This window comes from Crocuta crocuta, unplaced genomic scaffold (assembly GCF_008692635.1).
Source record: "Crocuta crocuta isolate KB4526 unplaced genomic scaffold, BGI_CrCroc_1.0 scaffold452, whole genome shotgun sequence".
NCBI classification, from domain to species: Eukaryota; Metazoa; Chordata; class Mammalia; order Carnivora; family Hyaenidae; genus Crocuta; species Crocuta crocuta.
Genome location: NW_027528851.1, coordinates 234957 through 249627, shown reverse-complemented (window position 1 = coordinate 249627; position 14671 = coordinate 234957). Strand labels below are relative to the sequence as shown.

Genomic DNA, 14671 nt, shown 5'->3' with positions numbered 1-14671 from the left:
TGTGACATTTGGTAAGCACCTACTGTGAAATTGGTAGCATGTTAAATATTTGCATATTCATTATCTTATTTCAATTCTCACAGCTACCTTGCTAGCTAGTTAGGTATCACATCTACCAATCAGTGAAGAAACTGAGACTTAAATGTTTCAAAAAGATTTAATGGTTATATTAGCTTAGACAAGTTGTTAAGATAGTACTTGGTCCCAGACATTAGCCTCTAAGTCACGTTTCATGTTTTCTGTGGTATAAATGGATTAATATATTACTTCATAAATACTATGTTTAAGTTTTGGAAATAAAATAGACAAATAATCATTCTGTGTCAATTCTATTTTTTTTTAAATTTTCTTAATGTTTGTTTTTTTTCTGAGAGAGAGAGACACCATGAGCAGGGGAGGGTCAGAGAGAGAGGGAGACACAGAATCCGAAACAGGCTCCAGGCTCTGAGCTAGCTGTCAGCACAGAGCCCAATGTGGGGCTCGAACCCACGAACTGTGAGATCATGACCTGAGCTGAAGTCAGACGCTATAAGAACTTGATAAATATCACATGAAAGAACTGTGAAGGAATAAAAAAATATGTATGGTGCTAGGGTAGTCAAGTGGCTCACAGGTAAATCCAGATTTTCCTATAGGAAAACAATGAAAGAACACCACGAGATGTATAAAAACGTCCTCAATCAGATAATCACCCATCCAAAATCATAGATGGATGAAGATGAACAAAAGTACTCTTGTGGGCTAAGTATGGGAAGAAAGCATCACAGACTATTAATATGGCAGCTAAAGACACAATTTGAGGGGCGCCTGGGTGGCTCAGTCGGTTAAGTGTCCGACTTTGGCTCAGGTCATGATCTCACAGTTTGTGGGTTTGAGCCTGCGTTGGGCTCTGTGCTGACAGCTAGCTCAGAGCCTGAAGCCTGTTTCAGATTCTGTATCTCCCTCTCTCTCTGACCCTACCCTGCTCATGCTGTCTCTCTCTCTCTCTCTCTCTCTCAGAAATAAATAAAACATTAAAAACAATTTTTTAAGACACAATTTGAATGCACAGTGAGGGAAGAAGAAGATACTCTAAACTGAATAACAAAAGGAAAAACATAAAGGTAGAAATGACTGTGTATCTGAGGAATAATGTTGAAATAGAATAAAAAAGAAGTTAGATATTAGAGAGTAATGAGAAGTAATTAAGGTGGGATCAAATTACAGAGAGTTTTGGCTTTCACTTAATAGACAAAAAGAAGTGTGTTCTATAGGTAACAGCAGACAAAACTGACTAAAGTACAGACACAATACAGTAAAAAATGTCATTTAAGAGGCTATTAAAGTACCTCTTAAGGTAGAATTATAAATATCAAAGTTGCAATGAATTTAAGAGACATTATAACATTTTTGTAATTTTGTATTTTTTATTTTGTATTTTCAGAGGGTGTGCATGTATACATGAATGAGTGAGGGACAGAGGGAAAGGGAGAGTAAGAAATCCAAGCAGGCTCCACACTGTTACCACAGAGCCCCATGCAGGACAATATCTCACTAACCATAAGATCAGGACCTGAGCCCAACCCTTAATTGATTGAGCCATGCAGGGGACCCGATTTTAAGAGACATTATAAAGAACAAATTAGGGACAGATTATATATAAAATTAAATGAAAAAGTCTGAGATAAATACCAATTAGTCTGAGATAAATACCAATTTTCCTCACTACAAATTTATGTTCAAAACTCAAAATTATTATTTTGAGCATACAGTAAAAAGGAAATACAATTGTTGTGCCCTGAAGAAAATACATTTAAGGTGACATGGTAAATCATCAGAACTGTCCACCCAATATTGCTGATTCTCCTGTGACACAGTAAGATTATACTTCCTCAACTTCCTTGAAGCTAGATATGACTGCGTGACCACAATAAAATAAATAGTATGGGTCTCTTCCAAGTGAAAGCTTTAGTAGCCACCACACCACTTATCAGTGGCGCTAGATACCAGTAAAAGTCAAGTAAGAATTTGAAGGTATTTGTTTTGTTTGCTTTAAAGTCTTGGTTTCTGTGCATGTGTTTTCAGAGACTAGTGTCAAAGGCTTTTATCAACTAGCTTTTTTCACCTCTATCCACTCCATTCTGTGCTTTCAAAAGGACCAAGTAGATTTCCAGGTATGTGAATTGCAATCTTAATGCCATGCCCTATTGCAAGGCAACGCTAAGGTATTTGTCACTGTTTGTATACATGTAAAACTGCTAACAAAGCTGCTATGTAAGGATAAAGAAAACACAGGTAAATAAAAAGATGCGCAGAAGATATGCATAGGTGATTTATAAAAATCTACATGAAAACAAAACAAAATAACAATTTCAAGTACTGCTTTCTAAATAAGCTCTTTTAAAAAATTCTGAGACTATTATTGTGACCTCAGCCTATGTTTTCAGAGCAAAGATATGTTACATATTTACTTACGACTATAAAAACAAGTTAATCTTATAATCCAAAATTATACCTCAATCTACCAAGCTGCTCCAGTGACATTTACAACTAAATTTATATTCTGAGAAAGAAAGTAAAATTTTTACCAGAGTATTTTCTGTTTATTAACAGGCAGTAACATTCAATAAGTTAACAATCCCACAATGATTACGTCAAAACCTTGGGTATCAGTTAATATGTACTGTCTTATCAACAATAATAAAGACATCTATTAAAATTAAAATGCCACATGATTTTATAAAACCTTTATCTCATGTCTCAGCAATCTGAATATACAAAACTTCTCTGCCAGAAAAATTTCTCCCTAAATATAAATATATATATATTTATATGTATATGTATATATACATATCCTTCTTTAATATAAGAAAATGTTTCAGAACACCTGGAGAAAAAAACGCACATGATTCCTAAAAACTGAGATATTAATTATGTATACTTTATAATTACTATCATTACTGTAACAAAAATTTCAAATCCAAATTTAAGGTTATTTTGAAGAAGGTTTCAAATTTTATCATATATCCAATAATCTAATATAGACCTTTTAGACTTTAATAATTTACAATGTCATTGGTTACTATGTTATTAGTAGAAAAAGAAAAAAAGGAATATTAGTCTACACTATGGCACAAATGCCAAGTTCCAAGTAGTATGATTGCAGGCCACCTGTGTTTAGGGCAAAATATGACTAACCTGCATTAAAGTGTTTCAGCAAAACAGCAACAAACACTGAATGTGATTTCCTAAGAAACAATTCAGTAGGTAAAACAAAAAGGAGTAGATAGTCACAGGTATTGGAAGAACAGATGGAAGCTGCTTGTCACTTTAGCTCAAATCAGATCTCAGGCTAGCCAAATGAGCAATGCTCAAAAGGCTGCAAACTTCAGATAGATGTCTGGGGCAAAAATTTATAGTAGAAAAATACACTAAATTATATGCTTAAAATGGCAAATTTTATGTTTTTACCACACACTTTACCACCATAAATATTTTTTTAAGAAGCAAAGAGGTTAGGGGAAGGAAGGAAAAGGATTGAAACTAAAAGTACTGATCTTCTAATAGGTTTTGATTTTTATCACTGCTAATGAATTATCTATAAAATTCCACCAAATCTTATTGCACTCTCCTTGTGTCCTGAGATTTTTTTTCTTATACACTGCCACCACACTATCCCTATCTGTTCTCTAATGCTATCCTTCTTATAAAATTTGCAGCCTAAAAGCACTATTTCCCATGACTTACTCTTTTCAGCTCTATTAAGATCCTCATTTTCTGCAAGAGAACACAATTCAATTGTTTCACTGCTTTATGCTTTGAGTATTAAAATAAAAGCAGTTGAATAGTTTTTCAGGCATTTCTCATATTTGTTAATTAAATGCAGATGGTTCTTTTCTTCAACCATGCTGTATAATTCTCTATTTTAATTGAATACATAACCATCCAAATTTTATATTCTTTCAGATTCATCAGCTTTTCTAGGGTTTTCAGTTTTGAAACTATGTGGCTGCCCTGTGGTTTTAGCTTGCCCCCAAATACATCCTGTGTTATCTAAAAAAAAGCCTTCTAGTTCTTACGGAAGCAGAAAAGTCTAGATCCTATGACAATGGCTTGCTTGACCTCTCTTCAGCGTGTTTCAAGAGAGTAAGTGACTGGAAGGGTAAAGACTACTCTCTATAATACAGTGCAGAAGCAGTAAAAACAAAAAATAAAATAAAATTGAAGAGCACCAGCAAAAAAACAATTTCCCATTGAACCCAGAAAGGCAATCTTATCATAAGCCACTTCTAAATGTAAAAATTAAAATTATGGGACCCATTGAGAGGCTTACTTTAGCTAGGTATCTTGGAACTCCCAATTCCAAAGTATAGTGAAATCCAAAATTTGTATCTAACTAGGGATTATACCATATATGACAGAATAAAAGTTCCTGTGAATCAACTTGCTAAAAATTTGCAGGTAGTTTCTTTCCAGATGTCTAAAAAATCTCTATTCATTAAATCTGATTATCTACTCTATAAGCCTGACTTTTCTCACACTAGTTTCTCAACCTTGGCACCAGGACACTTTGAGATGGATACTTCTTTGTTTTGAGAGGCTGTCCTATGTACTGTAGGATGTTTAGCAGCATCCTCGCTTTCTACCCATTATGTCAGTGGCACACTCTAAACCAGCAGAATCTCCCAGATGTGACAATTAAATGTTTCCAGATATTACCAAGCATCCACTGGGAGACAAAACAGGCCTCCTCTGTCTAGGTGTCACAGAAACTAAACTAAATCAGGGAAACAAAAACTTCTATACCAAGTGTAGTTATTTCTATATATAAGACACTAGATCACTATTATTTGAGTTAATGAATTATAAATAATAATTCTATCATGCTTGACATATTTCTGTTAGAAAGCCTATATTCTGTTCTATTCATTTTGAAGATTAAATAAAACAGAAAGAGATTTAACAAGAAGATAGAGCCAGGTTAAGAAAGAAGTTAGTAACAGAAATTTTAAGCGGATTCATTTTTTAAATTACTGACATTTCAACAGATCCAAGGTACAGTTACAGGTTGTTTTCTACACATCTGGGCACTGTCACCTATATGACATAACTGGAAAAGTCTTAGGAAAATTAAAGCATTTCAATGTATTATTTTGGAATTTTTAATATTCATGTAGAATTGGTTAGCAGTTAACTGTTATACAGAGAAAATACTAAAGGTTTTGATATTATAGCTTAACTATTCTTTGGAGTATATGATTCATAGGAAATTATATAGTTCATTGCCTTCCTTTCCTCATTTCAAATTTTTAGAACATTCCTTTAAAAATTAAAAGCTGAAAGGCTACCTTCATGATATGCCCTTCCTGTGATAATCTTATATACAGTTGGAACCATGATGGTATGACTCATTTTCATTCAACTAATATATGGCTATCTGTATATGAACACAGATTGTTCATGATTTTAAAAAAATCATGCTATCAAATGTTTTACAGGCTGACAATCAAATAAAAATATCCATAATTTTTCAATAGGTAATATGGCTCTTACCTACAAGCAACATTTGGATCAGCATTTCTTGAAAGCAGTAGTTCTACACACTTCAAGATCTGTTCCTCTGAGCCACGTGCAGAACATGCAGTTATCAAAATAGTTTGCTTATCTGTAAAGAAAAGTGAGGATCCCCATACACACATCAAGAAGTATATCTAACTGACTTCTTTCACCATTTAAAATTTTATAACCTGTTCCCAAATCTTTTACTCTTAGTAGATAACTTTGTCTTCCTTCACCAAAAAATGACATCAGGGATGAACTGCCTTAATCTCCAAAGTACATCTACAATTCATTTCTTAATTTCCATTCCTTATTCCCTTTTCAAGAAAATAAGAAAGTGGTAATTACATGGACTCTAATGTAGAGATGTTGCCTGGAGGTGAACAGTTTTTGGCTGATTAAAATTTGCCTTGCTGAATCTGCATTTGAGAAATGGGAATTGATATTCTCTGATTTCACTTCTTTATTTCTCACTCATTTGACATCTCAGTGAAATCTGGTTTCTATCCAAACCATCCTACTGAAAATGACCTAACTGCCATATCCACTGTTTTTTGTTTTTTGTTTGGTCCTTTTCTACTTGATCTCTCTGAGCTCACCTGTTTCCTAAAAATCATCTTCTCCTGGCCTGTATGCCACCAGCAGAGATCACAGTATATTCAAAAAACAAAAACACTTTTCTGGTAAGAATAGGGGAATTCAAAATAGGCCATGGAAGCTATGGTTTACATCAGTGGTTTAGTACTGATCACTCATTTGACATGAGTCAACTGAGACATCTAGTCTCAGTTCTGCCACTGATAAACTGACTCCAGAGATGTCCTAACACCTCAGAAGACCTAATTAATAGGAGCGCCTGGGATGCTCAGTCAGTTAAGCATCCGACTTACGTTCAGGTCATGATCTCATGGCCCATGAGTTCGAGCCCCATGAGTTCATGAGTTCGAGCTGTGCTCACAGCTCAAAGCCTGGAGCTTGCTTCTAATTCTGTGTCTCCCTCTCTCTCTTTCTGCCCCTTGCCCACTCACACTCTGTCTCTCTCTCAAAAATAAACAAGCATTAATAAAAAAAAGAAGACGTAATACATAGATAGGAAGTTTCCCTCTTAACGTGATGGAACTACTGTTGAATATGTAAAAGAATTTATGTGAACATGCTGTGAAAAATATAAACTACTGTATTTTATAACTGCAAAGTATTCTTCTGATCACAAGAAGCAGAGAAAGAAAGCTTTTATTTATTTCTCGTTAGTTTCTTTTTTTAAGTTTTTATTTAAATTCCAGTTAGTTAACATATAGTGTAACAGTATCAGGTGTACAATTTAGTGATTCAACACTTACATAAAACACCCGGTGCTCATCACAACAAATGATCTTGCTAATCCCCACCACCTATTATTTAACTTATCCCTTGCCCCTGCTGCCACCATCCACCTCTCCCCTGGTAACCATCAGTTTGTTCTCTATAGTTAGGAAAACTATTACTTTTTTGAGCAGAATATTTTATACACTTTCAGAAATCTAATTCCTAAGTACAGCTTTCATTGGGTGATATATTTTTTATTTTTATTAAAAAAAAGTTTTAGGTTTATTTATTTTGAGAGAGAACAAGCATGAGCACGAACAGGAGAGGGGCAGAGAGAGAAAAAGAATCTCAAGCAGGGCCTGATGTGGGGCTTGAACTCATGAACCAGGAGATCATGACCTGAGCCAAAACCAAGAATCAGATGCTTAACCGACTGAACCATCCAGGCGCCCCTCATTGGGTGATATTCTTAAATGACATAACAAAAAGAAAAACCTATCACAGCAGCAGATGATACATAAAACTAATCATAAGATGCGAATTTATACAAAAATACATAGATAAGAAAACAGCATAGAAATAGTTTTACCAGTATCTAATGCAGGTACAAAATGAATGTGAAAATTAGTTCTAAAATGAACTCTATATCTGAACTATGAAATGAATTTAACTGCCTACTAGAAACTTGTCAAAAATAAGTAAACAATAATTCAATAAAATAATTTAACTGGATTTGCACATACACTCTTATTTTTTAAAAGCATTCAAAGGAGTACTGGATAGAAATTATTTAATGACAAAGACACATATGGATTTAATAAGCTATCTCTGAAACAACCATAGGTGATATAATTCAGAGTTTTAAAATCTAAAGACTGATATTCTTTATAGTAACATTTTTAAAGATTATTTTGAGAAAGAGAGCACAAGCAGGGGAGGAGCAGAGAGAAGAAGAGACAGAATCCCAAGCAGGCTCTGTGCCATCAGCGAGAGCCCAATGCGGGCCTAAACTCCCAAACTGTGAGATCACAACCTAAGCCAAGATCAAGAGTCTAATGCTTAACCAACTGTGCCACCGAGGTACCCCCAAAGACTGATTTTCAAGTGTTTTGACAAAATTATCAGCTTTTTGATGTTTTTTTCAGGGCATCTGTCCTTTAAAAGTAACTTATTCTCTAGCATAGAGGTATGTAATAACATAAACAGTTATTAAGATATTATAAATGGAATCTACTACGTCTTTGGAGTTTTTTCCAAAAAAATTATGATTTTTAACTTGATTTTGTATCTTAATTACATAATATAACTAATACAAACGTTTAGTTTTCAATCTGCTTTAATTTTTTTTACTTCGTATAATAGCTTCTTGGGAATCAAGAAAATCACAGTAAACATAATCAGTTAAATTACCTCAACACCTTACCTTATATTTTTTAAGGACAAAGGTTTATTTTAAAGTGAATATATAAAAACGGAACATGGAAAATGTACATCACTACCCCTAAAAAGACTATAATTAGGCTTCTACACAGTATACAAAGTAAATATTTACATGCTTTAAATGTTGAAAACATCTTACCCTTATCAAAGCTTGCATTAGCACCTCTATCCAAAAGGACTCGAACCAGCTCTACATTAGAAACACTAGCAGCATACATAAGGGGAGTCCATCCATACCGGAAGCTGGAATCCACGCTAATGCCTGTCAATATAAAAACAAGATTTTAACAGCCCCCCCCCACCAAAAGAAAAATCATTACCACCTTCATATGCTTAAAGTACTGTGCATAATGACATATACCATGTACTTAACTAAAGGGGATTTCTTAGTAATAATGGTTTCAGAAAAAATAAAAAATAATTACATCTGGACTTTATTAGAAGAAATTAAAAAATACAGACTGTAGTGTGTAAGCCAGAGATTGACACCATTATATCTATATGATAAAAAAACAATATAGGGCACCACTGTTTAGAGTGGTACAAGAGGCAGGAAGACCAGTTATGAGGGTAGAAGTTTATGCAAAAGTCAGAGCAAGAGCAATGGAGACAGAGAGAGAAGGATACAAAAGGACATTTCAAAATTCATTAGAATTTAAAGCTGATTTAAGAAGTAATGGTAAAGAATTTAAAAATGACTCCCCAATTCTGCCCTTGAGAAATCAAAGACAAACACTGAGCTAGAATAAAGAGAACAGATGAGGTATCAGGACTGAGGAGTAAGAAAGACTTGAGTTGTTTTTTTTTTTAAAGTTTATTTCTTTATTTTGAGAGAGAGAGGGCACGTGAGCAGGGTGATAGAGGGAGGGAGAGAATCCCAAACAGGCTACATGCTATCAACTCAAGGCTCAATCCCATGAACCCTGAGATCAGGACCTGAGCTGGAATCAAGAGCCACACGCTCAACTGACTGAGCCATCCTGACACGCCAAGAAGTTTTAAACAGCCACTATCCAAAACAGGACAGGAAGAGATAATAACTGTTAAGAAAGGACAAGAGACAGCAGACCTTAAAATCCTCAAATCATTAATGACACAAATCCCTGGAGTCATCTGATTTTCTCCAACAGCACTGACTGATTTGGTCATATAAAAAAGAAAAAATGGTTGAACTGATCTAGGTTTAGATTTAGGACTGATGACGAGCACAGATAATGTGATATGAAGACAAAGATACAATGAGACAGTGAAGACAACCCATTAAACTTATGTAAAGCCATTTCTATAAAGAGGTGTTATGTGGAATCTCTCTCTTTGAATTAAGAAATATTTGCTACTGTTAAGGAAAAACACAGAACTTTTTTTCTGCTTCAAAGAAAGAAAACCTGTATGTGAAAAACACTGTAGGCCTCCCTGTAACGCCTTATAATTTACAGGTTTATAGTCTCTGGCTATAAAGCGTTCCCTTTATAAAGCGTTCCTATCACCTTCATCTTCGACAAAAGAATGAAAACTTGTTTGGGGGGAGAACCTGACTTTTTTTTTGTAGGAACACTAAGTTGCTGAAAGATTATATATGTCAAATTCTCAGCTGCCTAACTTTAATTGATAAAGGTGCTTGATAATTCCTGGGAGAAAACAGGATAAAACGATCTTAGTACATACATAATGCTGGCCTAACTAGTCTTCTCTAATCAATTTTCCTCTTCCAACTGCTGCAACTGAAAGCATATGAATGAGATGAGAAAAAACACTACTTTATAGTCTCATTATTTTTCCCTTGTTGACATTACTGCTCCACCAGTGACACCAAAGGTAAAAAGGAAAAGACGTGAGGAAGGTGACAAATGTGGCATTTTAGTATAAAAATTCTCAATCATTACCTTTTAATGCTCAAAAAGTAAATTATTAACCACCCATTGTGTTCTAGGCATAGTGTAAAATGGTAAGTTTAAAAAGATCCGAATAGTACATGATTGTAGCTCAAAAGCATTCAGAGTAACACTGCCTGGTTTGGGGATACATATATATTCATAAAAATATGCATAGGAATGATAAATACCAACTATAGGAAAGTGGTATCTCCAGTGATAAGGAGAGAAATTCCCATACCTTTTAGAATGTCTGATATATTTAATAATTTAAAGAGAACCGAACATTTTAACAGAATAACAAAAACTGGAGACATCTTTGAACTGCTGTAAGTAGCTGACTCAAAGGGAACATTCATTTTTTATAAAACTTCTCAACTGGTGCAGAAAAATATATCAAAACCAAGAATGACTTTGAAAGGCAAAAACCTAAAAATATATTTTAAAAGTGTGAAATAAGGACGCCTGGAAGGAAACTAGGAAACACTAAAAGAAGAGTTACTTGTGGAAGTAAGACTTCAGGGGTGCTGGGGGTGAAAGTAGGAACAAAGGTATCTTTCTACTTATACCTGTAAGTTACTAGCTTTTGAAAAATAATTACACATTTTTTTGTTATTAAAAATAAAATTTAACATTTATTTTTGAGAGAGAGCATGGATTGGGGAGGAGCAGAGGAGATACAAAATCTGAAGCAGGCTCCAGGCTCTGAGCCATCAGCACATAGCCTGATGCAGAGTTCAAACCCATGAACCACAAGATCACCTAAGCAGACGCTCTATGCTCAACTGACTGAGCCACCCAGCTGCCTCTAAAAACAAATTTTAAAAAGTCCACTAAAAGCCTACTTTATCAGTAGGTTTTTTTCAAGTCCTAATCCTTTAGGAGCCTAAAGCTTAGTCCCAGTACAAACTCAAGCCCCAAGGGAAACTCTCTTTTCTAGAGCAAATTTCTGCCTATTCCATTCCACTGGGCATATGCACATTCCTACCTATGTTCATATTAGGCCTGTTTCTATTACTCAAATTTTATTCAGTTTCATTCTTCAATTACAAATTAAAGTTCTGTTGTCCACAAAGTCACACAGATCCTTCTTTTTTGTTACAACAGCTAATAATTACAAAAGGTATGTATGTTCTAAGATCTTCATGTATTCTTTTATTTTAATACTCCCCCCAAACCCTTTGATATTATGCAGCTCCATTTTAAAAAGGGAGCTATTAAAGCTTAGAAGGTTTGATAACTTGGTCAAGATTACAGAGTCATCAAACAGGAGGGCTAGTAATCAAACCCAGAAATGTACTGTTTCCAAAATGATTCCCTTTTCACTAAACCATGCAATGTCACTAGCATAAAAGAAAAACATTCTCCTATAAACATCGTATTTATCTATTTTGTGTGAAGGTTTTGTATCTACAAATAGACGGTAAATGCCTTTTACTCCTTCAAATAATTTTAATCATTATTATCAACAACTCAGCTTCCTACGTCATGTAATGCAAAAAGTACTAACATTTAATCTGATCACAGAAAAATGTTATGGGACCCCCGGACAGAATTATGATGTTTTACATAGACAAACAGACACTCTGGAACTTTAAATGACTTTCCCAAGGAACCACAATGAGTAGGCAATAAAGCTGGAACAGATACCCACATATTGTGATTCCTCCCTCAAGTCCCATTATACACGTACACACCCAGCACAAGGGAAGAACATAACTAAATGTACATAACTAGAAAAAAAATCTGGAGAAACATATATCATAGTCAATGCTGAGAAAATTGTGTAGGAATTACCAGGGTGCGGTAGGATTAGTCAGAACAGGCTTCTTGAAGAAGGTAGAAGAACTAATGGAAGCAACAGGGTGGCATTCCAAATTTGAGGGTAGAGGAAGAAAATAAGGCAGAGAACTCAGAGTCAAGTAAGATATGCAGAATACTGGATACATTAACAGTCTTTGTGCTTCCACTAGAAAAACAACTCAAACCTTTTAAAATAAGGAATCCTTGTGAAGGTAGACAACTTCGTTAGACTGAAATTATCCCTGATCTCTCACCAGAATCTAGAAGTTCCCGGACCAATGAAATATCTCCGGTGGTCAATGCTTTCTTAAATGTTTCATTCTTTTCCTCAGGGAGTAATGGCCCTTTTAATTTCTAAACAAGGAGAAAGTGAAAAAAAAAATACTGTTATACATATTTTCATTTCCTCTACATCAAGAAGCAATGTTTGGTTTCAAGTACATCTTCTGGAGGGAGGGGGATGGGGGGATGCAACATACAACGTTCATAAAGAATTCATGACTAAAATTATCTTTAAAGGTAATGGGTAACGCTATTGGGTGCAAATCCAAGTGAAGAGCTACACTGACGGCCCAAAGAAGTATATTTGATGGAAAGAATAGTAGGGAAACAGGGAAACTGAGGGTTTGTGGAGAGTCCAAAAGCCTACTATTTCCACTGGGGAAACACAGGCAAGGAAATAATGAGGCTTCATGAGGTACGGCCTTCGAGGGCTAGGGGAGGCTGATCCAAGTGCAGTCAAAACAAAGTCTTCCTGGGCTACCTGAGCGGACCGGTCGAGATACCCAATCTCCCAGCCATCATCCTCGCTCTCGCTACTCTCGCCTCCACCGGCCACTGCCAATCCACGTAGGGTGCCAGCCGCCATGGCCGACAGCCTCTCCAGACGCTTACAGCGACGCCCACCCCGCTCAGCGGTCGCCTGCGCACTGGAGGAACACGCAAGGTTGCGTGGGAAGGCGTGCGTGTGAGCGCCAAGCCCGTGGGCCCTCAGGCGCAGGCGCTTGGGCAAGCGTAGCGTCTTTGCCTCCCCGGACCCGCCCACCACCTCTGTGTTCCCTGGAGGTCAGCCGGCTGCCCGTCGCAGTGGAGCTTGAGCTGGGTGCCAGAACCGCCTAGTAAGATTTGAGCACCATCCTCCTAGCTGGAGCTTCTAATTCCTTTCAGGGACTAATTCTTCATTCTTTTTAGGGTATTTGTTTGAATTTTTTCTCTCAAAGCAATGCCCTACTTTCGGTGGAGCATTATGGGTATTTTAAGGCCAAGTAAGACTAGGCTTTCTCCCTCATCCCATCCATCTGCTCCCTGCCAAACCCACTGTCAAATATGCCACCCCTGGGAGACGGACAACTCTTGGCAGGAATACAGTCTTTAGGAACACTATCCTTACATTCAAGAAGGCATCAGACAAACAGGAGGAACTAGGAGGAAATACCATCACAATTGAAGAATTCTTCCTTTATATTTCATGTGATCTTAGATCTGAGTTTAGATATGGGAACTTGAGCCCATGGAAACACTTTCCCAGCAAGACACTGTGGCTGCCCTAAAGAAAAAAGTCTGTCAACGACGAGAACTTGGAGAGAGAGCGAATCAAAAGTGACAGAAAGAAGAAATGATTTAAATATTCAGAGAGCAAGTAAACAATACAAAAAAACTCCCGATGAAAGTTGACCAACCTCAAACTCACTTTTCTGCATCAAACTTCTGCATGAGATGGTAATACATTAATTATCTTTGCCACAGGAAAGTAGATCCATCAAGGTATAAGGCACATTTGTGTCCCTTGAGATAATTTAAAAGGAAAATAGCCATATACCGTTCTTTAAAAGACTTTGTGATGATTTTTTTTTCCGTAAAGAATCTCCAGTGTACGATTTTGAAAATTATGTACTTCAGAGACTTTCCTAGGTAGGTATTTTTAAGTAGTTTGGTAATTTTGGAGCCACACCTGTGTTTTCTAACTTCATTCCTTCAATAAGTGTTATGGATCTGGATCGTTGAGCACAACTAGGCAATTGTGAAGACAAAATCAGGGATAAACTAAGGTGCCTCAGGGAGCTCATGTTAACTAGGAAAGACAATAGGCAAGTAAACAAATAAGGCAATTGCAAATTATAGGTGCCACAAAAGAGATAAATATACTGGGTTTCTGAAATCAAATCACTTAGGTTTCTCAGCGAAACCATTTATTGCCATTAGCTGTGTGCCCTTGAGCATTTTAGCCTCTTCTGCTTTAGTTTCCTAACCTGTAAAATGGAGATAATGATAGTACCCATAATATAGCTGTTTGAATAAAGTAAATAAAGTAATGGGCTTAGAATAGGTTTAGTCTCAATGTAAGAGGTAAATATTTTAGCTACTACTAATATTGTTATTATTTTATACAACGTAGTTAGACCCAAGTAGAATATGAATGACAAGGTGTTAGCCATAAAAAGTCAGAAAGCAGAGCTTTCTTGGCAAAGGAAATGGCTAGTACCAAGGACTGAAGACAGGAAAAGCTTGCCCCCAGGCCTGGGACTAAGGTGGGCAAGTAAGGCTTCTTTAAGCTGGTGGCATATAGGGCAACTATACTGTTCTGCATCACATGCAAAGTTTAAGGAAGCACTCCCTCTCAGGAAGGATCTTACAGTCCTTATATTTTGCACCCTGGACATCTCACTTTACCCTCGTCCTTGCCCTTATTGGACCAGAAAGGAGGCCTGAGGCTG

General features: G+C 36.2%; 1 protein-coding gene across 3 annotated transcripts in view; it reads right to left on the bottom strand.

Annotated features, from left to right (window-relative positions):
- ASZ1 (ankyrin repeat, SAM and basic leucine zipper domain containing 1) overlaps window positions 1-12866 on the bottom strand; it is a 49365-nt gene extending 36499 nt beyond the window's left edge. For all 3 annotated transcript variants that reach the window (XM_077756021.1, XM_077756022.1, XM_077756023.1), the window contains exons 1-4: window positions 12721-12866; window positions 12212-12311; window positions 8423-8545; window positions 5533-5644 (exon numbers count right to left, since the gene is read on the bottom strand). In XM_077756021.1, coding sequence (XP_077612147.1) covers window positions 5533-5644; window positions 8423-8545; window positions 12212-12311; window positions 12721-12825 — 440 coding nt within the window. In that variant the 5' untranslated portion in view covers window positions 12826-12866. The remainder of the gene's footprint in view (window positions 1-5532; window positions 5645-8422; window positions 8546-12211; window positions 12312-12720) is intronic.
- Window positions 12867-14671: the final 1805 nt, after the last annotated feature.